The sequence below is a fragment of the Anomaloglossus baeobatrachus genome, chromosome 8, assembly GCF_048569485.1.
Source record: "Anomaloglossus baeobatrachus isolate aAnoBae1 chromosome 8, aAnoBae1.hap1, whole genome shotgun sequence".
NCBI classification, from domain to species: Eukaryota; Metazoa; Chordata; class Amphibia; order Anura; family Aromobatidae; genus Anomaloglossus; species Anomaloglossus baeobatrachus.
In genome coordinates, this window is record NC_134360.1 from 13,509,556 (window position 1) to 13,537,477 (window position 27,922).

The 27,922-nt window shown below is 45.8% G+C and overlaps 1 protein-coding gene across 7 annotated transcripts in view; it reads right to left on the bottom strand.

Moving 5' to 3' along the window:
* ERC2 (ELKS/RAB6-interacting/CAST family member 2) overlaps positions 1 to 27,922 on the bottom strand; it is a 1,225,588-nt gene that overhangs the window by 303,593 nt on the left and 894,073 nt on the right. For all 7 annotated transcript variants that reach the window (XM_075321314.1, XM_075321312.1, XM_075321310.1 and 4 more), the window contains one exon: positions 10,767 to 10,898. In XM_075321314.1, coding sequence (XP_075177429.1) covers positions 10,767 to 10,898 — 132 coding nt within the window. The remainder of the gene's footprint in view (positions 1 to 10,766; positions 10,899 to 27,922) is intronic.

Consider the following 27,922-nt stretch of genomic DNA (forward strand, 5'->3'; position numbering starts at 1 on the left):
TCTTCCACTCTACTCTGTTGATGAGGTCAGTGTCACTGCCAACATCATGCTGATTGACAGCCGGCTGCCCGCAGATTGATAGTAAGAAGCTGGTTGTCAATCAGGATGACATCAGCAGTGACGCCTTGATACAAAGCAAAGTGGAAGAGAAAGAGCTGACCTGTCATTGTGAAATCAGCAGCAGAGTCACAGGGAAGAACAGGCAAGTAGCTAGCAGTAGAGATGAGTGAATCCAAGGTTCAGTGTTCATACCAAACACGCAGAGTTTGGGTTTGGAGCTTGGGTGCATTACGTATGCAAACCACTCTCGCAGGCATCACTGTGCTTGTGTACGCTCAGTGCTCGGGTATGTTGGGTGCTAGGGTACACTCGGTGCTCAGCCCAGTGCAAGCCGCTTGCAGTGTTTGAATGTCTTGCACTGGGGGTAACAACAGCGTGATCGGATGTAGTGTGCACCAAAAACATGGAAAACCTCTGCCCACCCTCCTCTGGAAGTGATCTGTCTATGGCTGGCTCTATGTGGGCAGAGACCCGAACTGCCCAATCAGTGACTTCCATTTGGGTTCGGGTCAAGTCCAGGTCCAGAACTGTACATTATCTAAAGTCCGGTAGAACCGAACTTCCACGGGTCCGCTCAACTCTCTCCAGTTACCAGCTACCTGCAAGTAAATACTTAGCCAAATACGAAAAAAAACTAAGGAGAGTCTCGGGTTACGTCGTGGTCAAATTCTGGTTTTTTTTGTTTTCATTTTTTTCCCCTTCAAAATTTTTGGACTGTATTGCTATGTGGTCAAAAATTCATAATTCTCACTTTATAACTTAATTTATGGATGTCTATGGTTTGATTTCTTTGCCTGTGTGGATTGGATGGGTTGTAACCGACATCTGGTGGAAATTTATGGCAATAGCAGCTTTAGAAATATATTTAGGTAGAAAATTGGCGCCATGTTCAATACTCATTGTTTATTTTGGAGGGTGAGTAAAGCATTAAGGCATTTGCTCCGGAATACATATCGCAACTTATTATTTAATCTTTTTTTTTTTAATTAATAATTGTGTTTGTTTTTCAATAACAAGTTTATTGTATTCTTTTTGTTTGTATCCGTATTTTTTAGAATTGTTGTTTGCATCTGTTACATGAACACCAATGATACATTAGATAGCCGAGGGGACCGCTCAGTCATGTGCTCGCAACATGTTTTAGTTTTTCAAGCAGAAGATGCTGGTGATGTTTTTCCTGAAGCGTCCATTCTGACGAGATCGCATCCAGCGTGTTTTTTTTCTTTTTTACCTTCTATGTATAAAATAGTAAGAGGCTTCCTAGCTGAACACAGCTGAAGAATGGATCAGCCACTTTTTTTTGCGTCTTTACAAGAGTGATTAAAAGAAGCTCAAAAGACTACGCACATGCACAGAAAGTTGTTTTTACATTGCTGTGCATAGGTTTGTTCTTTCTGACATTTATCCTGCGCTTCGTTTTTACATTGCTGTGCATAGGTTTGTTCTTTTTGACATGTATTCTGTGCTTCGTTTTTACATTGCTGTGCAAAGATTTGTTCTAACATTTATCCTGCGCTTCGTTTTTACATTGCTGTGTATAGGTTTATTCTTTCTAACATTTATCCTCTGCTTCATTTTTACATTACGGTGCATAGGTTTGTTCTGTCTAACATTTATTCTGTGCTTCGTTTTTACATTGCTGTGCATAGGTTTGTTCTTTCTAATATTTATCCTGAGCTTGTTTTTTTGCATTGCTGTGCATAGGTTTGTTCTTTCTAACATTTATCCTGCGCTTTGTTTTTACATTGCTGTGCATAAGTTTGTTCTTTCTAACATTTATCCTGCGCTTCTTCAGGTGGGCATGTGTCATAACCCCCTGAAAAATTGCTCAATAAGATGTTGTGTGCACATACCCTTACTGGGATCACAACTGTCAGTATCAGCCTTGATAATCGTAGCGGCTGTGGTTACTTAGCACAGTAAATCTCCCATTGATGATGGGGTGGGCACAGATGGTATAGCTGTGTAAATGTGATACACATGTACGACACTACAGGTTATATATGTCCTAATTCAGACTGCCGGTCACATTGTTCTCCTCACAGGAGGGCTCAGCCGAAAAAAAATGCATCTATATATGGAAGAGTTGGCTGAGCTGGCGGCTGATCGGGTGAAACATCGTTTTCCCATCTGATGCTTATTGACGGCTTAAAGTGGAATCAATGTTTTAATTTTTTTTCTTCATAACTCAATAGTGCACGTGAAAATAAGAAACTTTGTAATAATCGTTCTCTGCCAAAATTGATCAGTCATTATCAATATTGTCACTTCTGAAGTGAAATCTGTATTCAGTGAAGACTTTCCCAGTACTGAGATAAGAGATGACAGTTGGTGTCGATGAGATTCTATGATGGGAGGAGGGAGGAGCTAGCGGCAGAGGGAGGAGCTAGAGGCAGAGGGAGAATCTAGAGGCAGAGTTCCAAGACTTCCTCCCTCTTTTATCTACTTAGGGAATGGCAATAGTTACTAAGAAGATTCTATGATGACAGGAAGAAGGAGGAGTTAGAGGCACTGGGAGGAGCTAGTGTCAGAGGGAGGAGTTAGAGACAGAGGGAGGAGCTAAATGCATAAGGTGGAGCTAGAAGTAGGGCTCTGCCTTTTCCTCCCTTTTCTATCTACATTGGAGATAGCAGTTGTTACTGAGAAGAGTCTATGATGATGGGAAGAGGGAGGAGTTAAGTAGAGGGAGGAGCTAAAGGCAAAGGGAGGAGCTAAAGGCAGATTCCTCCCACTTCTACCTACATAGGAGATGGCAGTTTATTACTGAGTAGATGCTATGATGATGGGAGGAGCTAGATGCAGAGGCAGTAACTACAGGCAGAGCTACGCCCTTCTCCTCCCTCTTCTATTTACATAGATGGCAGTTGTTTAATACTGAGATGTTATGATCATGGGAGGAGCTAGATGCAGAGGGAGGAGCTAGAGGCAGAGCTACGCCCTCTCCTCCCTCTTTTATCTATTTAGGAGATGGCAGTTGTTATTGAGAAGATTCTATGATGGGAGGAGGGAGGCGCTAGAGGCAGAGCTCCACCCCTACCTCCCTCTTTTACATACATAGGAGATGTCAGGTGTTTGCTACTGAGGAGATACTATGATAATGGGAGGAGCTAGATGCAGAGGGAGGAGCTACAGGCAGTATTCCACCCCCTCCTCCATCTTATATCTACTTAGCAGAAGGCAGTTGGATACAGTTGGATAATAACTGATCAATTCTGGGAGAGAAAGAAGCAAATTTACTTGATACAATTATTACAAAGTTTCTTATTTTCATGTGTTCTATTGATTTATGAAATAAAAACTAAAACAACGGTTACACTTTAACTCTACATCAGTAAATGTCTTGTGCAATATCTCCTTATCCTAATCCTCTTAGGGCGAGATAAGTTATCAAGATTGTGAGTCACGATAACCTTTGCTACATCTGTACACAATGCCTGTTGCCAATTGTCTTATCTTCTTGAATGAAACTTAGGGTACCTTCACACTTAGCGATGCAGCAGCGATCCGACCAGCGATCTGACCGGGTCAGGATCGCTGCTGCATCGCTACATGGTCGCTGGTGAGCTGTCAAACAGGCAGATCTCACCAGCGACCAGTGAACAGCCTCCAGGCTGCAGCGACGTGCAAGCGACGCTGCGCTTGCACGGAGCCGCCGTCTGGAAGCTGCGGAGACTGGTAACTAAGGTAAACATCGGGTATGGTTACCCGATGTTTACATTAGTTACCAGCGCTGTGTGCAGAGAGCAGGGAGCCGCGCACACTGCTTAGCGCTGGCTCCTTGCTCTCCTAGCTGCATTACACATCGGGTTAATTAACCCGATGTGTAATGCAGCTACATGTGCAGAGAGCAGGGAGCCGCGCACACTGCTTAGCGCTGGCTCCTTGCTCTCCTAGCTGCTATACACATCGGGTTAATTAACCTGATGTGTACAGCAGCTACATGTACAGAGAGCCGGAGCCGGCAGCACAGGCAGCGTGAGAGCTGCGGAGGCTGGTAACTAAGGTAAATATCGGGTAACCACCTTGGTTACCCGATGTTTATCTTGGATACAGCTTACCTCAGCTGTCAGACGCCGGCTCCTGCTCCTGCTCGCTTCATTTGTCGCTCTCTCGCTGTCACACACAGCGATCTGTGTGTCACAGCGGGAGAGCGGCTTTGAAGAAAACGAACCAGGGCTGTGTGTAACGAGCAGCGATCTCGCAGCAGGGGCCAGATCGCTGCTCAGTGTCACACACAGCGAGATCGCTAATGAGGTCACTGCTGCGTCACAAAAAGCGTGACTCAGCAGCGATCTCGGCAGCGAGCTCGCTGTGTGTGAAGCACCCCTTAAAGTGATCTTTGCAGGTTTGATTTCATTTAGCAAAGTTCATAGACATAAGGTGAATATTTACATTCCGCATATTCTGTTTAGAACTTTATATTTTACATTTTTGTAAAAAAAAAATAATAATAATTCAAGATTTGATGATTTGTGAAAAAAAATGTCACTAAATAATTCCATTCCTTGTGATTTTTCGGCAGTTGGAGAATATCGGAACATGTGTTTTTGGCCGGGGTGAGCTTCCCAGCATACTTCTAGATTAGTAAGAGTATAAAAGACGAAGATGATCGATTGCTGCCGCCCGGCAAGTGGAAGGTCGGAAATTTATAACCAACATCTGCAGTGGGGGCAGTGGAAAGATGCAGGGAAGGGGGGAACACGACCGGCCGCTGCAAAAAGTCCGCGGAATCGTCAACGTCTCAATGCCCGATCTCAACGGATCAAACCCCAAGAGCGTCATTCCATTATGAGTGTGACACGGTGATACTATGAGGTCCTTTCTTCCTGGATAATCTGTTTCGCGCACTTGTGATCTCACAAACTCATTTTTGACTTTTACAAAATATTTGACAGCTGCTTAGAGGGAAACTCAACGGAAGACACCGCAGCTTTGAAGTAGATGTTACGTCACATCTGTCATCAACGGATCTCTAAAGTTTGTTTTCAGGTTGACTCGACATTTTTTAGAGATTGTGTTCATCACCTTCTCGAGGTCTTAGGTCCAAATAATATCAACAAGATGTAAAAGAAAAGTCTATTTGTGTAACTAGGAAAGGGGGGATCGCACCAAAACAGGGCCACGGGGGCGTCAGCCATATCCTAATCTATAGGGCTCTCTTGGCTAACTAGGTGAGCATGCGAGCCCCGTCATTAAAATTTCATTTCAGAAGCTTGATGTCATGCTAGGTAAGGGGAAGTACCAAGCCAGCTGCAAAAAGTAAAGGAATGGGACCCTCGCATTTAGAAAAAGGGAAGGTGGTGACCACTGATCAAACCTACTGCTGGTCCCTGGGGTCCCTCACCACCCGAGATAGGTTCCGCACCTATCCGTCGAACCAGATACCTGACTCTAGGTATCACTAGTGCTGGGCCCTGGGGTCCTCACCACCCTAGATAGGTTCCGCACCTATGCGTCGAGCCAGATACCTGACCCTAGGTATCCCTACTGCTGGACCCTGGGGTCCTCACCACCCTAGATAGGTTCCGCACCTATGCGTCGAGCCAGATACCTGACCCTAGGTATCCCTACTGCTGGGCCCTGGGGTCCTCACCACCCTAGATAGGTTCCGCACCTATGCGTCGAGCCAGATACCTGACCCTAGGTATCCCTACTGCTGGGCCCTGGGGTCCTCACCACTGTAGATAGGTTCCGCACCTATGCGTCGAGCCAGATACCTGACCCTAGGTATCCCTACTGCTGGGGTCCTCACCACCCTAGATAGGTTCTGCACCTATGCGTCAAGCCGGATACCTGACCCTAGGTATCCCTACTGCTGAGCCCTAAATAGGAAACGGGTGGTATGAGGTCTTCATCAACCCCACTAAACACGATAGAAAACACAAGGGGGACACACAGGGAGAAAATGCATGAACTACTTATCCACAGATGAGACCAGTAGAAGTTCAGCAGAGTTTTCCGCAACAACACCACAGAGGAGTACAAGCCACCTGCTTGCAACCAAGGCTTGAATGAACTGAAAATATCACCAGCATGGTGTCCTCAACTGTACTTCCAGAATTGTGCCATTTTGCTTTGGTTCCTGACCTCCTAATAGGCTAATTTGCACTACATTTCCCTGACACATGCCAGTGCCCACATTGCCAGTGCTGTATGTGGCTCCCTCTCACACATATGGGTCTATGTTGTGTTGTCCACCTGAGTTCGCAGTCGACTATTGTACACTGGCTCCTGCTCGTTACTCTTCTGAATTAGCCTTTATGTCTGTCCTCGTTCTCTTGTCTACCATCTTTCCTATCCTCCTCCTTTCCTCCACTAATAACAGACCCCTGCCAGCCTCCACCATTGGACATGTGACTGCCTTCATACCTGCTGCCTTAGATCTGCCATACAGATTTTTCTGCTCCTATACTGTATGATACCGCTAAAGTAGACTACTTTGGGGGCAGTGACCTGGAGACTCCTTGGGGGGAAAGATCACACAATACTATTGGGTATAGGTGGAGAATAGGAAAATCTCTTCGATTCTGCTCCCTAAATTTTCCCTCCATCCAATCTGTTACTTAAGTAGTGGATCCATCCAGTGGTGGACACACACAGAAAAGGGCCCCTGTGTAGGAATAATATATGGGCCCTTTGCCCAATAACCCATCAAAATGCACAAATCTGCCTGGTTTGGATGTAGAAATGGACCCCCTTACAACTTGGGCCCCTGTGCATGTCACGCTCACTCTAGGGAAGTATCACACGTATGGCGACAGGGAAAGGGAGCCATGTGTCTTGTGATGGGGGAGATGATGACCCTTGACTAAACCTTCTACCTCCCCTGACCACCCTAGATAGGTTCCGCACCTATGTACCGTGCAGGATACGTGACCCTGGCTGACCCTGAACTGGACACAAGGTAGGCAATGGATGGGATGAGCGCTCAGTCAACCCTACTAAGCTCTAAAGAAGACACAAGGAGCACAAACAGGGTGAAGTAAATTAACAACAGCAAGAAGACTCAAGGAGAGGAACAGCAACACACTACAATCTTTCTTCAGTTGAATACAAGTCAGCTGCTTGCATCATGGCCTGTATAGGAATATAACTCCATCACCAGCAAACACCAAGGGGAAATATGGGTATTTAAGGGGACAAGGGGAAGTGATGATGCTTAAAGGGAACCTGTCACCAGTTTTTTGCCCTATAATCTGCGGCCACCACCACTGCGCTCTAATATACATCATTCTAACATGCTGTATATAAGAGCCCAGGTCGCTGTGTAGAACGTATAAAACAATTTCTAATACTCACCTAAACCGGTTGCTGCGGTGGTGCCGGCGCCGCCTCTGTTGTCCTTCTGAAGCCGCGGTGCATGACGCATCCGACGTCCTACACACCCGCTGGCATTCAAGTCCTGAGCAGGCGCACTTTGATCTGCCATGAGTTTGGAAGATCAAAGTATTGTAGTGCGCATGCGCGGGACCGGCGAGTGTATATGACGTAGATGCGTCATGCACACAGGCTTCAGAAGGAGAACAAAGATGGCCGAAAGAGGAGGCGCCGGCACCGAAGGACGAAGACACCCATCTGAGCCACATCCACCGCAGTGACCGGGTTAGGTGAGTATTATAAAGTGTTTTTTATCTTCTACACAGCGGCCTGGGCTCTTATATACAGCATGTTAGAGCCCGGTGGTGGTAGCCGCAGCTTATAGGGCAAAAAAACTGGTGACAGGTTCCCTTTAACAGCTGAAAGTGAAGATATCTGCAGGGTCCTAAAAGGGAACACTAAACTGAAAAGATACATATGATACCATTAGAATTAGACCACCGCAGGAAGAATAGAAAGTCAGGGAGCAGTCTGTATAGCTAAAGGCTGCGACCTTCTACAGCCGGGCACCAAAGGACTGTGTGTCAACCACGACAACACAGGTTGCAAAAATGATATGTCCGCCCCGGATCTGTCCAGACACTCATTACAAACTAGTCTTCTGGCTCAGTATGTGAGACGCCATAAAGATAATGATTTTCAAGGAGCAAGCATAATACAAGTAGTAGCCAGATATTACCTAGCTGTGGATATGTATTTTTCTTTGATGTCAAAATGTAAGTTTTGCGCGACCAAGTTATCCAAAGCCTTTGCATGTAGATATTTAGATCTGTTACAAGTAGCTCTATGAATGCAGAGTAACCTGTATTTTAGGTCAGAGCTTTTTATAAATAAATGGGCACATCTTTAATACATACACATTTTTCCTTTGTAGCTCCGCTCCCTGGAGATATTTTTGAAATACAGCAGAGATTCGAGAGCAGAAGGAATCGAGTGCTGCGGAGCGGCATGGGATCCCTCTCAAAGACATTTCAGTTTTTTGTAAGTGGGAATCAAGGTTCCATTTACAGTAAATTATTAAATTGTTTAAATGTCATCATTCTTCTGCCAAAATAACTTTTATTTTAATAAAACACATTTTTGGCACAAGTCCACTCGCAATACGTTTGACACGAACCCGGTCTGTTACTTTTAAAGCGCTAAATGTCTTGGGCTTAATGAGGACCTAAAGGCAAAGCAAAATAGAATATTTCATTAATAACAACCATCGCTGAGGCACAAGTTTTCAATTTGAGAAATCCTAATGTTTTGACAATATATTCACATTTCTAATGGCTGTTTTTTTTTTTGGGGGGGGGAGGGAGGGCCTTAAGGCAAAACAATGGAATATGTAGATGTAGATGTACAAAAGACTCGAATTTATCAAAAACATCATTTGAGAACCATAAAAAGGAAAATGTTAACCAGGATGTACAATTGTTCAAGCAAGAGATGTAACTTTTGTAGTCGTGGAGTGTGGATGGGGGACATTATTACCGGAAGGGGCCCAGGATAGAAGACATTAATACAGGAATGGGCCCAGGGTGGAGGACATTAATACAGGAATGGGCCCAGGATAGAGGACATTAGTACAGGACGGTGCCCAGGATAGAGATATTAGTGCAGGAAGGGGTCCAGGATTGAGAACATTTGTACAAGAAGGGGCCCAGGATGGAGGACATTAATACAGGACGGGGCCCAGGATGTAGATATTAGTACAGGAAGGGGTCCAGGAGGGAGAACTTTATTACAGGAAGAGGCCCGGGATGGAGGACATTAGTAAAGGAAGGGGCTTAGGTTGGAGGACATTAGTAAAGGATGAGGCCCGGGATTGAGGATATTAGTACAGAAAAGGGCTTAGGATGGAAGACATTGGTACAGGAAGGGGTCCTGGATGGAGAATATTAGTACAGGAAAGGAACAAGAATGAGGGACATTAGTACAGGAAGGCGCCCAGGATTGAGGGCGCTAGTACAGGAAGGGCACAGGATGGAGGACATTAGTACAGGAAGGGGCCTAAGATAGAAGACATTAGTACAGGAAAGGGCCCATGATGGAGGGCATTAGTACAGGAAGGGACCCAGGATGGAGGTCATTAGTACAGGAAGGAGCAAAAGGATGGCAGACATTATTACCGAATGGGGCTCAGGTCTGAGGACATTAGTACAGGGTCCAGGATGGAGGATATTAGTACAAGAATGGGCCCAAGCTGGAGAGCATTGATATAGGCAGGGGCCCAGGATGGAGGACATTATAACAGAAAGGGGCCCAGTATGAAGGACACTAGTACAGGAAGGGACCCAAATTGGAGGACATTAGTACAGGAAGGGACCCAAATTGGAGGACATTAGTACAGGAAGGAGCCCAGGATGGAAGACAATACTGGAAGGGGCCCTTGATGGAAGACATTAGTACAGGTAGGGCCCAGGATTGAGGACATTATTAATGGAAGGGGCCCAGAGTAGAGGACATTAGTACAGGATGAGGAAATTATTACATTATGAAGGGGAGACATATATCTTTCCATACATTTGACCAACATGCAGGTGGGAGCCAGGATCAAATTTTGCACTGGTACCCCTTGATCTTTAGTTACGCCATTGGTTCATGCATTACACCTCTAGACTGTGGCACACCGTATCACAACTACATTGTTATATATATCCTTTTAACTAATTTAACCACTTTGGCTTCTACAGTCTAATGAAGCAAAGCTTTTGAAAAAGACCCACATCTAATACTACCCAAAAGCCAAACACCAATCACGCTCATGTTATTGATCAAGATGATTGTTTCTTATCTTCATTTATAGCATCAACGCTTTCAGCTGCAGCTTAGACCTGGCTCCGAGCTTGGTAATGCCATCCCGAGTAAGGCCCAAGTGTATCAAAGCCTAAAGTTAGGCCTGACACCCCCAAAGTTTTGAAATTGCTGTATAGCCACTTAAGACCCATGCACGAATCGGCAAAATTTGGGCAACACAAATCACTTTTTGGACCCTTTGGTTAAAAAACTCTAGTGTCAGACCACGCAACCATCTCAAATGTTTAACCCTACGCCAACCGTAGCTGAACGGGTTATACTACCTTTCCATCTTCTGGTCTTCAGAAGCTAGAACAAATCTGGAGTCAATAAAAAGTTTGTGACTCTATAAATGTAAACCAAATGCTAATCATCAGCATCAGAGAATGTATAGTAAGCAAAAATCAGCAAAAAATGAGGACTTGGTGTATAAAAAAAAGTTTTAGAACTTTCCAAAAACCTTTGAAAAAAAATTATAGTAGTGAAAACAAAAAGGAAACAAGTTTATTTCTTGTAAAGATAAAAAAAAAATAATGTGTTGATCTAACCTGATCCGGAGAGGGTCTATGGCTAGAGAGCGTTCTCCCAGGAGAACGGTGGTGGTGGTGATGGTGGTGGTGGTGATGGTGGTGGTGGTCATCTTCATAGTTGTCGGCTATTAGCTTCATCCTGTTTTGAGTCTGTAAAACAAAAAAAACAACAGATCATAATCTAGTAATTGTTACATTTTCAAAACAATTTGGCCACAATATATATGGGATTGTGCTGCAGAAAACCTTTTTCTAGTTGGAAGGACGGGAAAATTCTTCAGATTTCCTTATTTTTTTCCCCAGTGTTTTGTAAAGTATGGTATCTGAAAAAATCTCAGGATGAAAGAAGTACGAGCTTGTATGGAGCCACTATGGAAGTGGATGTAAGTTCTGGTCTGAAGTTGTCAACCACCGCCCCGTCTTCCACAAGATAATGTAATATCAACTCTATAGCATTTATTGCCATTTCTTTCCCCCTTCCAAAAAACCCCAACTTTTTAAAGGAGCTGAATATCCACGACCCTCCCGTGCAACCTCCATGGCGATACATGAGGTGAACATAGGTGGACGGACGACATAAATTAAGATTCCATATGCAAGAGGTCAAGTCTTGATTATCCACGGATTAGGGTCGCTTAATTTGACTTGTCAGGACCATATGATGCACTGGATGTTACATTTTCTGACTTTTCTGTTCAGCTGATTAAAACATAAAAGGACCTTTCTAGGACAAACTCTGAATTTCTGAATTTCTGAAACTCTTAGACATTTTTTTATGGGAGTAATTTGCCGAAATGTGCATCTAAAGCATTACAGATAATGACAGAGGCTTCATTCAGCTCTATAGAAGTAAAAAAGGTTTTGAATCTTTAAAACAATCACCCGACGTTGCGTTAAAAAAAACGTTCATCTAAAGGATCATATTCCGAAAGGAGATGGTCAATGTGTCCAACAAATATGAGAAAACCCCTACAAGATAATGTCCTAAAAACTACAAAAAAAAAAAGTTGAAACACCGAAAAGAAACAAAAGTTCAGGACAAATATATATTTTATGTATATCAAATTGGATACAATATGTTGTCACGATAGGTACGGGGGCGTACCAAGCAAACGGCGGAAGGGAAGGGAAGCCCTGCGTCTAGAGAAGGAGAAGATGGTGACCCCTAAGGACCCTCACCATCTTAAATATGTTTCGCACCTATGCACCAAGCAGGATACCTGACCCTAAGATGACTCTAGAGCTGGGCTCGGAATGGGTGGGACGAACTCTTCGTCAACCCCACTAAACACTAAAGAAGAAACAGGGAGCACACAACACACGAGGAAAGCGCAGGAACAGCTTACTGTATCTCCCAGATGTTTAAAAAAGAAGTTTAGCAAAGAGCAGCAACGATCCTACAGATGAGTGCAAGCCACCTGCTTGCATATAGAGCTTCTGAAGGAACTGTATATCACCAGCACAAGTCCAGGGAAAGTGAGATTATTTAAACCCAAGGAGAAATACAGATGATTAACAGCTAAAGAAAAGAGGAGATCTGCAGGGTCCTAAATGGAAAAGAATGAAAACCCAGTAGAGATGCTACCTACCGTAGTACACTGAATACTAACAGCAAGAACAATAGATAGTCAGGGAGTATTTTGCGCAGCCTAATGCTGTGACATTGTTACGGGGGCTGTCTGATAATAACCGAAAGGAGTATCAGACAGTCAGGGTCCACCGTGCAAAGACTTTGCTGCAGACTATGGCAGAGTGCAATACCTCTGTTAACTCACAGAAGGATATAATAAGAAAGTAAAGCAATTCCTCCCTTACTTGGAGGGTGTGTGGAATGATCTCTGTTAATAATCACAGAGACAAAGGCAATGTGTGCGAAATGGCACCTACCTAGGTCCGCTCTTCTAGTGGTGCAAAAGAGACAAACAGCAGCGTAAGCCGCACAAAGCTCCTACCTGCGTTCGCTCCACTAGTGTGCGAGGACACGAACCACTAGATATGGCACCTGCCTAGGTCCGCTCTTCTAGTGGTGCAAAAGAGACGAACAGCAGCGTAAGCCGCACAAAGCTCCTACCTCTGTTCGCTCCCCTAGTGTGCGAGGATACGAACAACTGCCAGACGCAGTATAAGGAACGTTACCCTAGCGGCAACGTCCACCTACGAGTACAATCACAAGGCCCAGCCAGACCATGTGCCTCAGGCACCTGCCTATGTCCGCTCCCCTAAGAGGTAAGGATACGGACAGCAGCCGAAGCTGTAAGGTATAAGAACGCTACCCTGCCGGTAGCGCTCACCTAGCATAGACAGAGGAATGCCTAGAGGAACGCGCACAGAGCGTCTACTCATATGCATGAACCAAGAGGACTGAGCACCATGCAGCGTGTGTCAGGGTCTTATATAGACTCTGTGCCTCATCCAAGATGGAGGACACCAGAGCCAATCCGCTTCCAGAACGACAGGAGTGACGTCATGCTGGCCTATCACCGAGCAAGACGTCACAAGCACATGACCAGCGACCAATCGGCATAGAAGGTGTCAGAGACATGTGACCTCGTGTCAGCGATGATGTCACCCGCACATGTGCAATGGCTCCAAGATTGGACTTAGTCTCCGGCGCTCGCACATGTGCAGTAGCAAGAAATCTGGACTTAGTCTCCAGCGCTCGCACATGTGCAGTAGCAAGAAATCTGGACTTAGTCTCCAGCGCTCGCACATGTGCAGTAGCAAGAAATCTGGACATAGTCTCCAGTGCTCGCAGCAACCGTAACAGTACCTCCCCCTCAAGGGCCCCCCTCCCGGCGATGCAGATAATCGGCAACTAAGTCGGGAGCATGGACAGCCTCCTCAGGCTCCCAAGAGCGATGTTCCGGGCCATAGCCCTCCCAATCTATCAAGAAGAACCTGCGCCCTCTAACCATCTTAGAACCAACTATGGCTCGTACCTCATAGCTAGAGCGAGAGGAATCAGAGGCAGGAGAGTGCACTTCACGAGCGTGAGGTAAAATAGCCGGCTTTAGCAGTGAGACATGGAATTTGTCATGAATCCTAAGATGGACAGGTAACTTCAATTGATAGACTACAGCATTTACCTGTCGAAGAACCTCATAAGGACCCAGGAAGCGAGGAGCAAATTTGACAGAGCTCACTCTAAGTCTCACGTGTTTTGCAGAGAGCCACACAAAGTCCCCTGGAGAAAAGACAGGAGCCGGGCGACGAAACCGATCGGACACCGTCTTCATACGGTCCTTAGCTGCTTGGATCGACTCTTGAGTCCGATCCCAAACCTCTCTGGCATTAGTTGCCCAGTCAGCCACAAGAGGAGGAGGTGCAGCAGCGGGAAACGGTACCGGTACCCTAGGGTGTTGCCCATTATTGAGTACGAACGGTGTCTGCCCAGTGGCCTCAGCCAGCGAATTGTTAAGGGCAAATTCTGCCCAGGGTAGGAGGGAGGACCAGTTATCGTGGTTCTCAGCAACAAAGTGTCGAAGGTATATAATCATAGATTGATTGGTACGTTCAACCAAACCATTAGTCTCCGGATGGTATGCCGAAGAGAGATTCAACTCAATTTGCAGAAGGCTACAAAGATCTCGCCAGAAACGGGAAGTAAATTGCGGGCCTCTATCACAAATGATACGATCTGGCATCCCGTGAAGCCTAAAGACATGCTTGAGGAATAGTTTGGCTAGTACCCTGGAAGATGGGATTCTCGATAACGGTACGAGATGAACCATCCGGGAGAAATGGTCCGTAATGACCCACACAAATCTATGTCCCTGTGAACATGGAAGATCACCCACAAAGTCCATGCCTACCACCTCCCATGGTCTATCTGGCACTGGTAAAGGATGCAAGAGCCCAGCCGGTCTCTGCCGTAATGGACGGTTGCGAGCACACGAGTAGCAGGAACCGACATATCTCTTGACGTGGCTGGCTAAGTGTGGCCACCAATACCACCTCTCCAGTAACTCTCGTGTCCGCCTAATACCAAAATGCCCACCCACCTTTGAGGTGTGGGCCCATGACAGTATATCATTCTGTCGATCAGGCGGAACAAATGTCTTGCCCGGTGGGATTTGGTCTAACGTCACAGGGGAGAGCGTATGAAAAACCCTGGAGGGAAGGATAAGACGAGGTTCGTCAATCTCTTCCTGGGTAGAAAGCATAGAGCGAGACAGGGCGTCTGCCTTGTTATTCTTACTCCCAGACAAATAGTTGATGGAGAAGTGAAAGCGGGAGAAAAACAAGGACCAGCGGGCTTGGCGAGGATTCAGACGCTGAGCAGTTTGTAAGTACGTCAGATTCTTATGGTCTGTATAGACCTGGAAAGGATGTTTCGCTCCTTCCAGCAAGTGACGCCACTCCTCCAAGGCTAATCTCAAGGCGAGCAGTTCCCTATCCCCAATGGTATAGTTTCTCTCTGCCAGTGAAAAGGTTTTAGCAAAGAAGAAACACAGCCTTTTTCTACCTGCACCGTTCTTTTGATACAAGACCGCACCAGCACCCACTGAAGAGGCATCAACCTCTAAGAGGAAGGGCTTACTCTCATCGGGTCTTTGAAGAACGGGAGCAGTTGAAAAGTGTCTTTTTACTGCCTCAAAAGCCTGAGATGTCTCAGTAGACCAGGCTTTGGGATTAGCACCTTTCTTAGTCAAGGCCACCAAAGGGGCCACCAAAGTAGAAAAATGGGGTATGAACTGCCTGTAATAATTTATAAATCCTAAGAAGCGTTGCACCGCCTTCAAGGAATGAGGTTCGGACCATTGCAGGACAGCAGAGAGCTTCGCAGGATCCATAGCCAGACCCTCTTGTGAGATAATGTAACCCAAAAAAGGCAATGAGGACTGCTCGAATACACATTTCTCGAGTTTAGCAAACAATGAGTGCTCCCTTAAACGGGAAAGGACACGAACGACATCCTGACGATGAGTCTCCAGATCAGGAGAAAAAATCAGGATGTCGTCCAGATACACCACTACTGAGGATAACAGTAAATCCCTGAACACATCATTTACGAAGTCCTGAAATACTGCGGGTGCATTACATAACCCAAAAGGCATGACGAGGTATTCATAGTGACCGTCTCGGGTGTTAAAAGCGGTCTTCCATTCGTCACCCTTTCGAATTCGTACCAAGTTATACGCACCCCGCAGATCCAACTTCGTAAAAACTTGAGCTCCTCTCAGTCTGTCAAAGAGCTCCGAAATTAAAGGTAATGGGTATTTGTTCTTTATTGTGATTGCGTTGAGACCCCTGTAATCTATGCAGGGACGCAAATCACCCTCTTTCTTCCGAACAAAGAAAAACCCAGCTCCCGCGGGAGAGACAGACTTACGAATGAACCCCTTCTCTAAGCTCTCTCTTATATAGGTCGACATGGCCTCCGACTCAGGTATCGACAGGGGGTAAACCCTGCCTTTAGGTGGAACCGAACCTGGGATAAGGTCTATGGCACAGTCATACGGCCTATGGGGTGGAAGAACCTCAGCACCCTGTTTGGAGAACACGTCAGCGAAATCCAAATAGGGTGTAGGTATGGGAGAGAGATCAGTTGATGCAACTGCAACGACCTTAGGTGGTAAGGGAAGACATCGGGACTGACATTTCGAACCCCAACTAATAATGCTGTCAGACTCCCAGTCAATGTGAGGAGCATGAGTCCGAAGCCATGGAAGACCCAGAAGGACGTCGTCTATACCCTCAGGCAAAACAAGAAAAGAAATCTCCTCTATGTGACCCTGAGACAGGGAAAGGAGCAAGGGAACTGTCCTCAATGTAATGGAGTCAGACAACATAGTTCCATTAACAACACGGACAGGAATAGGCGCCTCTAACATGATAGAGGGAATATTGTGTCCCTTTACAAATCCTGAGGACACAAAAATCCCGTCAGCTCCGGAATCCACAAAAGCCATAATAGGCCATGTATTCTCAGATAACGAGAGCTGACCTGGGATACAACACTTAGAGGGTGCAGAAGACGTCTCTAGTAACCCCCCTCTAATGGTTACTAGGCCAGGGAGTTTCCCTGACGACTAGGACACTTGTTGGCATAGTGCCCAGCCTGACGACATACGTAACATATAGGAGGACCAGACTTGCGTAGTCTGGAGAACGTATGACCTAACTCCATAGGAGTGGGAGATGTTTCAGATGCTGAGGAAGATGGTAGTGGACCCTCAACAACTGGAATAGCCCGATGCTTAGGGCGTGAGGAAGAGACCTCGAGTCTACGTTCCTTATGGCGTACATCGATCCTCGTTGCTACAGTGATCAAGTCCTCCAGAGAAGCAGGGACTTCACGAGTAGCAAGGGCATCCTTGACATAGCCAGCCAACCCTCTCCAGAAGATAGGAATCAACACCTTCTCTGGCCAATCTAGTTCTGCCACCAGAGTTCTAAAAGCAATGGCATAAGAACTAGTGGATAACGAACCCTGAGATAGATCTAACAGTCTCAGGGCCGCATCATGGGTAACCTGCGGACCCATGAATACCGCCTTAAGAGCATCAAGAAAGTCTTGATGTCTCAGAGTAACCACATCAGAGCGCTCCCATAGGGGAGTCGCCCATTCTAAGGCTTTGTCCTGAAGTAAGGAGATGATAAAGCCTACTCTGGACCTCTCCGTAGAGAAGCGAGAAGAGTTAACCTCTAGGTGTATCTGACACTGACAAATGAAACCACGACATGATCTGGCATCGCCAGAATATCTGTTTGGTAGAGCAAGTCGAGGATCATGTGCAGATGTCACCATGGTCTGAGGTTTATCCTCTATACTCTTGAGCCGTGACTCAAGTACTTGTATGTAACGGTGTAACTGCTGATATTCTGCCATAACTGCCAGACCCTTGGCTCAGTCCTAATGTTACGGGGGCTGTCTGATAATAACCGAAAGGAGTATCAGACAGTCAGGGTCCACCGTGCAAAGACTTTGCTGCAGACTATGGCAGAGTGCAATACCTCTGTTAACTCACAGAAGGATATAATAAGAAAGTAAAGCAATTCCTCCCTTACTTGGAGGGTGTGTGGAATGATCTCTGTTAATAATCACAGAGACAAAGGCAATGTGTGCGAAATGGCACCTACCTAGGTCCGCTCTTCTAGTGGTGCAAAAGAGACAAACAGCAGCGTAAGCCGCACAAAGCTCCTACCTGCGTTCGCTCCACTAGTGTGCGAGGACACGAACCACTAGATATGGCACCTGCCTAGGTCCGCTCTTCTAGTGGTGCAAAAGAGACGAACAGCAGCGTAAGCCGCACAAAGCTCCTACCTCTGTTCGCTCCCCTAGTGTGCGAGGATACGAACAACTGCCAGACGCAGTATAAGGAACGTTACCCTAGCGGCAACGTCCACCTACGAGTACAATCACAAGGCCCAGCCAGACCATGTGCCTCAGGCACCTGCCTATGTCCGCTCCCCTAAGAGGTAAGGATACGGACAGCAGCCGAAGCTGTAAGGTATAAGAACGCTACCCTGCCGGTAGCGCTCACCTAGCATAGACAGAGGAATGCCTAGAGGAACGCGCACAGAGCGTCTACTCATATGCATGAACCAAGAGGACTGAGCACCATGCGGCGTGTGTCAGGGTCTTATATAGACTCTGTGCCTCATCCAAGATGGAGGACACCAGAGCCAATCCGCTTCCAGAACGACAGGAGTGACGTCATGCTGGCCTATCACCGAGCAAGACGTCACAAGCACATGACCAGCGACCAATCGGCATAGAAGGTGTCAGAGACATGTGACCTCGTGTCAGCGATGATGTCACCCGCACATGTGCAATGGCTCCAAGATTGGACTTAGTCTCCGGCGCTCGCACATGTGCAGTAGCAAGAAATCTGGACTTAGTCTCCAGCGCTCGCACATGTGCAGTAGCAAGAAATCTGGACTTAGTCTCCAGCGCTCGCACATGTGCAGTAGCAAGAAATCTGGACATAGTCTCCAGTGCTCGCAGCAACCGTAACAGACATTCTATTGCTGGACACCACAAAACTGTCTGTCACACGTGATACACCCATGACTTATGTATTTGATCATTCTAAAATATACAATCATGATATATAGGTCCTAGAAAACACATAAATAAGACAAATGCTAACTCTGTTGAAAGTAAAGGACTAAAAGAAATTCATTTACAGTAATATTAGCCACAGATTGTAAAATAGATAGAAAAATGTGTCCAATATCAGTAATGCTTATATATAGTTCACAGATATATACCATGCAAAGTGCACAGGATAGTTCAGAACAACACAAAAAAATAATTACCAAAAAGTAACCAAGGACTCATGTGGCCAGCACAATATAAAGTGTGTTTCACACCGTATCCCTGGAAGAAGTCTATGCGAAACGTGCGCTGGGTTATTTTGGCTACCTGGATCATTGCATTGGTTACTATGTAGTATTTAGTTTTTCATTGATCCCTTCTGTACTGTTCTGTTCACTCTGCGTGGTATATATCTGTATACTATATATAAGCATTATACACGGATATTGGACACTTGTTTTCACAGCATGAGGGCTAATGTCAAAATTTGGTTTTATAGTATTTATCCACCATCTGTGTTTTTTAGCCTTTATATATCATGCATGTTTATTTTTAGAATTATAAAATAAAGATTGCATCAGTTTGTATACATACAGTATCGATTGGTATGAATTTTTGTGTTTACATATAAGGGTACAGCTAGATGGTGCGCCGGTGGTGTAATGGCGGCACGGCCAAACATATGCCAATGGACATAATTGTGAATCAAAATTATATGGCAATTGGCAATCCGGGTAGTTGGAGTTTTGTCCACATGCAGCCGGCTGCACCGTCTGACTCTACCCTGATACAGTACTACAGGTTATATGTGGAGTGGTCTAAGATGTAGCAGCTTTGTGACTTAGCTCAGGTTTTCCTGAATGATGTTGAGTAAAGTTGAACGGGGATTTTCTTCCATATGGTCTTTGCAACCCTAACAATAATGACAGTAGACGAGTCTTTCCCCCTGTGCGCCATCACATGCCTAGGCCCTTGCTGACACTGAACTTACCCTGGCTAGTGAGTAGGTGAGTGAGACACTAGTCCCACTAATACAATAAAACACCATGAGGAAGGTAAGACAAAAGGTTGGGGAAAGACATAACAAACTATGAGTGATGAGCTTCTTCTACGTGGTCAGTATAGAGAATATCTTTCACTGGCATGGAGTAAAGTCAGGAATGGGTATAGATAGACGAAGGGTGAGATGAAAAAATGCTGCAGCCATGATTAAGGCGAAGGGTAATCTCAGCTAGAAGGTAAAAATTCATTAACCCCTTCAGCATGAAAAGAAAGTAAATCCACTCCAGTACAAGATGTAATCTGTGCACGCGATGCAGTCATGACAGAGTGTCACATCCAATTCCACCTAACTATATGTGGGAAGATAGATGACTCTATGGCTTGTGTGAACTTGCCACTTATAAGAAATACTCTATGGAAATCATGAGATAAGGCGTCCAGATGGCAGTTTGAGGGGCAAAAGCATTTATTTCTCAGCAAGCTCATACACCGGCTGTTTGTCTTTTGTAGTAAAAATTCCATTTAGCACTAAGGGTTAATAAAACTTACAATTCTGAACTTATTTTACCTGCATTTAGATTCGGACCTTTTCTTTCTTTTTTTTTTTGTTTAACAAGTAACGTAACTATCAATCATATAAAACTAGCTGGGCTTTTTTCCATCATCTGCCACATTTGGATCCTCGGTATCAGAGGCTCGTAGGCTCCGTTTCGGTAACAGCAGAAGGCTCTATGTCAGACACCTGTATAGATGTCTATAAGCTAAGTCACATCCAGATGGAGAACACAGGAGCCCATCACACACAATCCTCATTTCCATTTACATCAAAGAGGAGGTCATCATCACACCGGAAACTGCTGCGCGGAATTCAGACATGATGTATGAAGTGCTCCTTGTTACAAGGCCGTGCCTAGAAGCCCGGGTTACAAGACAATCGCCTTCTTATGGAATCTATTAACCTTCTACCTTCTAGAACTCCATATTTATGATCGTGTATAAACTTTTCTCTCAACTATTTCTACCATGTGACTCTGGTGGATTCACTGATCCCACTTGTGTATAAATCTGTGTCCCCCCCCCCCCACCACCCCCAACACATACACTATGTTTAAATCAGAAAATTGTTACAATACAGTAAGGGGTACTTTGCACGTTGCGACATCGCTAGCATCGGTTAGCGATGTCGAGCGCGATAGCACCCGCCCCCGTCGCACATGCGATATCTGGTGCTTGTTGCCGTAGCGAACATTATCGCTACGGCAGCATCACACGCACTTACCTTGTCGGCGACGTCGCGGTGACTGCCGAACAATCCCTCCTTCAAGGGGGATGTGCGTTCGGCTTCACCGCGACGTCACTAAGCGGCCGGCCAATAGAAGCGGAGGGGCGGAGATGAGCGGGACATAACATTCCGCCCACCTCCTTCCTTCTGCATTGCCGGTGGATGCAGGTAAGGTGATGTTTGTCGTTCCTGCGGTGTCACACACAGCGATGTGCGCTGCTGCAGGAACGACAAACAACATCGTATCTCCTGATGTAGCGACATTATGGAAATCAATGACGTTACACAGATCACCGATTTTTTACGCTTCTGCACTCGTTCATCGTCGCACTTAGGATTTACACGTTGCAATGTCGCTACCGGCGCCGGATCTGCATCACTAACGACGTGACCCCGACGATATAACGGTAGCGATGTTGCAACATGTAAAGTACCCCAAAGTCTTAGGCTAGGTTCACATTTCCGTTGTTTTAAATCCGTTAGGGCCGTCAGCAACGGATCCGTCGTTTTTTAGATGTCAACTGAAGCAACGGATGTGTTTTTCACAGGATTTCTTTCACAGGAATTCTGTGAAAAAACTGATCCGTTGCGTCCGTTACAGCCGCTGTGCATTTGTTTTTTGACGAATCAGTCATGATCCGTTTGTGTTTGGGACAGCCCAGTGGGTGTGCCAGACATGCTGGACATACTCAGTAGAGCATGACGGAATCCAACACCATAGACAAACATTACAAGCGTGACGGACTGCGGCGGATTCCTGCATGGTGCGTTAATTTTGACAGCCCGAAAAATGTTACATTCTGCGTTGTTTCCGTCCGGCGGTCAGTCCAAAAATGACTGACCGCGGCGCAGCGGATACAACGCAAGGTCATAAGTCGCAATCCGCCACTAATATAAGTCTATGGGAAATAATGGCATCCGCCAAACAGATTCCGTTGTTTTCTAGAGCCGCGAATTGTGACGGATAAAATTTAACGGAAATGTGAACCTAGCCTTAAAGGGAATCTGTCACCAGATTTGGTGACTATAAGGTGCGGCCACCACCAGTGGGCTCTTATATACAGCATTCTAACATGCTGTATATAAGAGCACAGGCCGCTGTGTAGAATGTAGAAATGACTTTATAATACTCACTTAAGGTGCGGTGTAGACTGCTTGGATGGTTGTCTGCATTCTCCAGTATCAGCACCTCCTCTTTCGGCCATCTTTGTCCTCCTTCTTCTGAAGCCTTGATACATGGCACGTCCTACACCATCCACACTAGCCGGTATTGAGGTCCTGTGCAGGCGCACTACGATACTTTGATCTGCCCTGCGAAGGGCAGATCAAAGTGCGCCTGCGTGGGACCGCAATGCCGGATAGTGTAGATGACGTAGGACGCGTCAAGCACCGAGGCTTCAGAAGAAGGAGGACAAAGATGGCCAAAAGAGTAGGCGTCGCACCTGGAGAACAGAGACACTCATCTGACCAGTCTGCACCGCACTGCTCTTTAGGTGAGTATTATAAAGTGATTTTTTTTGTTCTACACAGCGGCCTGGGCTCTTATATACAGCATGTTAGAATACTGAATATAAGAGCCCACTGGTGGTGGCTGCAGCTTGTAAGCCCCAAATCTGGTGACAGGTTACCTTTAATAAACATAAAAAAACAAACATCTTCAACAGTTTAACAGAAAGTAGGACATTTTTGAAAACCAAGTATCACATGGGTCTCTTGTCCTTGGGAGACCTGTGACAGGTTTGGGATCTGAGTTTCACATTGCCTTTTCAGACTCTGGATTTTAAATGTAGTTGCTTTCTTTTGGTGCAGCAAGGGTTAATGACCTTTTCCTTGCTGGTAGTTCCTGGTTAGTCTTATCTCACGTGCAGGAGGGTTTGTGACCAATCCCTTCCTCTTTAAATAGTCACATATTCCATCACATGAGGCCGGTAATAGCTTTATTCTGTACTGATTACCATGGAGGGAAGAAGTCTCTAGTAGCTTCTGGAGCTCTGCTATTGGAGCCGTGTTGTCTGCAGCCCTGGTGTTTGGTGGCAGCAGTGAAGTTTTGTTGGATATCTTTTTGTCTAGTTCCCCCTGTCGGTCCTCCTTCACCTTTGTGTTATTACAGTAGTGTAGTTTAGTGCACTTACCGGCCTTGGCACTATACAGAGTGAGTGAAAAGACAGTTAGGGACTAGGCACGTGATGGCGACGAGGGGAAGGTCTCGTATAGGGATGTTAGGGAAGCTCATGGTGGAAATGTCTTCTTTGGAGATTTTTCGGCACCATTTTCTTTCCCTTATTATCAACAGTGAAGTCTACAATCTATTTACAGTAGCTTTCTATATTTTTTATAAACTTTAGATTCACATAATGGTAACAATTTGTTTCTTTTGCAACACGTTGGTGCAGGAGCAAAACATACTGTTGTCAGCTGATGAAACATGGAAGAACGGTATATGGGCCCCCAGCTCCCAATAATTCATCATAAAGCAGCCCCTTATGTTTCTCTAACAATCCCCTAATAAATTAAAGCGATGATAATTATTACCTTTGTCCCCTACATAATATGAAACAAGCAGTGGGTAGTCCCTTTTAAAGGAGACTGTAGGATATCCTACATACGGGATACACCACTGGTGGACACAGGCAGAAGAGGCGGCCATGCAAGGACAATATATGAGACCTTTGCAGCCAATAGCTCATCAGAATTCACAATTTTACTTTCTCTAGATATGGAAATGGGCCCCTCAATGGCGGCTTAAGAGGTATATCCGCCCCTGGGATGCACATATACAAATATGTCCAGCATTACATTTCTGCTAATTTAATTAATAAAGTTTTCTGCAAATCTCGTTTCCCTTTTCCCACAGGTTTTTGTTTGCCGGTACATCGATGATCTTCTTAATTAACAGTTTGGACTTTATCATTGAACTGTGTGCTCTCCAGTGGTACAATGGGAAAAACTTGCCTTTGTACCATCATAGTAGTGCAGGGGCACGAAATTTGGCTGAAACCAGCAATCCAGACTTCTGGGCAAGGCTACAAGCTCTATTAAAAAGAGCTTGTAAGTGCTGCGCTGACTTAGGAGATTGGCCAACTCTTACAGAGACTGCACCCTTGGCTGAAAATATAGATAACAAGCAGTAAACAATATAATTAAAAAATGTTATCCTTTTAAGATTGGTGAGGATTTTTAATAAGTTGCAAAGCAATTTGCAATTTTAAACTCCTTCTGATGATGAGAATAAATCCAAATTCACATTATACTAATTAATTACAATAATGCACCATGGTACTAAATACTCAACCAGATGTAATTCACATTACACCCACTAGATGGCCACATACTGCATAGACACATATAGCACAAACTACTTCTGACAAACTACTGCAAAACTGGATTATTTTTTTTTTTCAAAGCTGAGCTAGAAGGAAAGGTAAATGTCACAATTTCTATGTGCAGAACATTCTGTATCGTTCTGCTGTGCTCTCCTGCAGAGCCGGTATATGTTGCCTATGGTACAGAGCGTTATGCAGGATGAATGCTCTGCTGGTTGTTTCACAGCACTGGGTTTCACGCTGGTCCTGGGAGCTGCTCTCACGGATGCTTCTCGTTCCCAGTGATTGCTCTGCTTCATTAGGGAGTGTGTTAGCTCAGGACGCCGCCAGTCGTACATCCTGGTTACAGTTGTGCTGTTGGCTCCCATGGTGCTCAGTGTTCAGATCCTGGCCTCTTGATTCCGGACTGTTGTTGACCCTTCTCTGCCTGTCCCCCCTGTTTCTGTTGTGACTTCCCGGCTTCTGACCTCGGACTTCCTCCTGACTACATCCTCGCCTGCTCCCTGTATTTTGTACGTACTCTCCAGGAACCCTGACCTCCGTCTTGTATCTTGACTTAGTCTCTGCCCCCGTGTAGTCGTGTCTCCCTGGTTTATAACCTCGACCTGTCTACCTCTCCATTTACTGCATGCAAGTAGTGTCTAGCGCCACCTAGTGACAGTCATCACCGTAAGAAAGTCATTCGTACGTCCGCTCCTCTGTGGAAGTGATGAGGATAATCACCAATTTCACCGCTCTTGTTTTCCATTTATATATGTGGTGATTGGCTAAATGTGCAAAGTATTCCTCTGGATTACCGCATTTGTCAATCTGGCCAAACACAAATATGGAAATTATAACTTCATCTTTTATCTAGAATGTAAGTGGGATTAAGTCAAATCAATTACTCCTGAAACAAATTAATGGGACTGACCACAACGCGGATGTGAACTGTTGGTGGTGGATGAATCCCGCCATGCCGGCCCCCCGGGCGGTGCAGAGTTCAGCGACTGTAGGAGAAATAGCGATGGAGCCTCAGTCCTGGGATAATCGAGAGGCGCTTCAAAGTGTTACGGGTGGAATATTTCTCTAATCCGAAGATTTCAGCTCCTGAACCCTTCAAACGTGACCCATCTGGAAACCCTTCGTATGGATATTAAACATCTTTACATTGTTTTTTTTTTATTAGCGAATTGGAATTAAAATTCCGAAGAAATAACTGATGCAAAACAAAATGTGGGTTATCCACATAAACCCTCTCATTACACGGGTCTCCCTGATTTATACTTCCTAATGAAAGCAGGGTTTAGCCCCGCGGGGCACGATCTGTGGACGTGTGACAAAAATCAAGCAGAAGGAGCTGCTCTCACATCCCTGAGATCTGCAAATGAGAAAAGAGCTGAGAATTGCAAAAGATACATCGGAATGGAAGAGCAATGGTTGACGTATGAGGCGTTTGCAATCACTGGTGGGTCCAGTGGCTTTGTGCATTTTGGTTTATGGCTCATTCCTTGTAGCAATATCTAGAATTTGCATTTAATGACTTCTGTACTTTCCGGGGACTGCTGGATATTATGGATGTCTTATTAAACTCTAAATACTGTCCCTGATGACGATTCATTTTTGGTAGTGATAAAGGCTGTGGTGCAGCGCTGCTGCCACTCGCTCTGACCTCCCCGATGACATCTTGTGTTAGTGAGCGAGTGGCGGTGACAGAAGCAGTGACTCCAGTGGTGGTGAGTGAAGATGTGGGCGGCAGGGACAGAAGTTACTTTCCCATCACTGCTACTGATGTCATCAGGGGATGTGGTGATAGAAGCTGTGAAAAGTGACTGCAGCGCTGTCCGATAACATCCTGTTTCAGTGGCGTGATAGAAACTGTAGATAAGTGACTGCAACGCTGTCCTGATGACATCATATTTCAGTGGCGTGATAGAAACGGCAGAGATGTGACTGCAGCGCTGTCCCAATAACATCTTGTTTCAGTGGTGAGATAAAAACTGCAGAGAAGTGACTGCAGTGCTGTCCTGATAACATCATATTTGAGCCATACATCCCCAAGCACAATGCTGAGACGTACATCACCAAGCACAATGCTGAGCCATACATCCCCAAGCACAATGCTGAGCCGTACATCCCCAAGCACAATGCCGAACCGTACATCACCAAGCACAATGCCGAGCCGTACATCACCAAGCACAATGCCAAGCCGTACATCACCAAGCACAATGCCGAGCCGTACATCACCAAGCACAATGCTGAGCCGTACATCACCAAGCACAATGCCGAGCCGTACATCACCAAGCACAATGCCGAGCCGTACATCACCAAGCACAATGCTGAGCCGTACATCACCAAGCACAATGCCGAGCCGTACATCACCAAGCACAATGCCGAGCCGTACATCACCAAGCACAATGCCAAGCCGTACATCACCAAGCACAATGCCGAGCCGTACATCACCAAGCACAATGCTGAGCCGTACATCACCAAGCACAATGCCGAGCCATACATCACCAAGCACAATGCCGAGCCATACATCACCAAGCACAATGCCGAGCCGTATATCACCAAGCACAACGCTGAGCCATACATCACCAAGCAGAATGCTGAGCCGTACATCACCAAGCACAATGCCGAGCCGTACATCACCAAGCACAATGCTGAGCCGTACATCAGCAAGCACAATGCTGAGCCGTACATCACCAAGCACAATGCCGAGCCATACATCACCAAGCACAATGCTGAGCCATACATCACCAAGCAGAATGCTGAGCCGTACATCACCAAGCACAATGCCGAGCCGTACATCACCAAGCACAATGCTGAGCCATACATCACCAAGCACAATGCCGAGCCGTACATCACCAAGCACAATGCCGAGCCGTACATCACCAAGCACAATGCCGAGCCGTACATCACCAAGCACAATGCCGAGCCGTACATCAGCAAGCACAATGCCGAGCCGTACATCACCAAGCACAATGCTGAGCCATACATCACCAAGCACAATGCCGAGCCATACATCACCAAGCACAATGCCGAGCCGTACATCACCAAGCACAATGCTGAGCCGTACATCACCAAGCACAATGCCGAGCCATACATCACCAAGCACAATGCTGAGCCATACATCACCAAGCAGAATGCTGAGCCGTACATCACCAAGCACAATGCCGAGCCGTACATCACCAAGCACAATGCCGAGCCATACATCACCAAGCAGTGCAAATAGTAACTACGAACGGACCAGTCAATAATACAAGTAATGCAAGTATTAGACAAAATGACAAGTGTGTTTAAAAGATATCCGATAGAAGTCACATTGTGAGCATATGGCTAAATAAAAAAGGTCCATTGGTAACCCACAGTGTACCTATAAGGGAGTCAGCAGAGCAACAGTAATGGCGTCCCCCACACCCAACGCACGTTTTGCACTAGGTGTTCTAATTCTTTTGTCCTTTTACTATGCTTTATGTGTCAATTTCAAAACCCCTGCATGGCTCGCAACTGAGCTCGCAACTTACACCAAAGTATAAGAAAG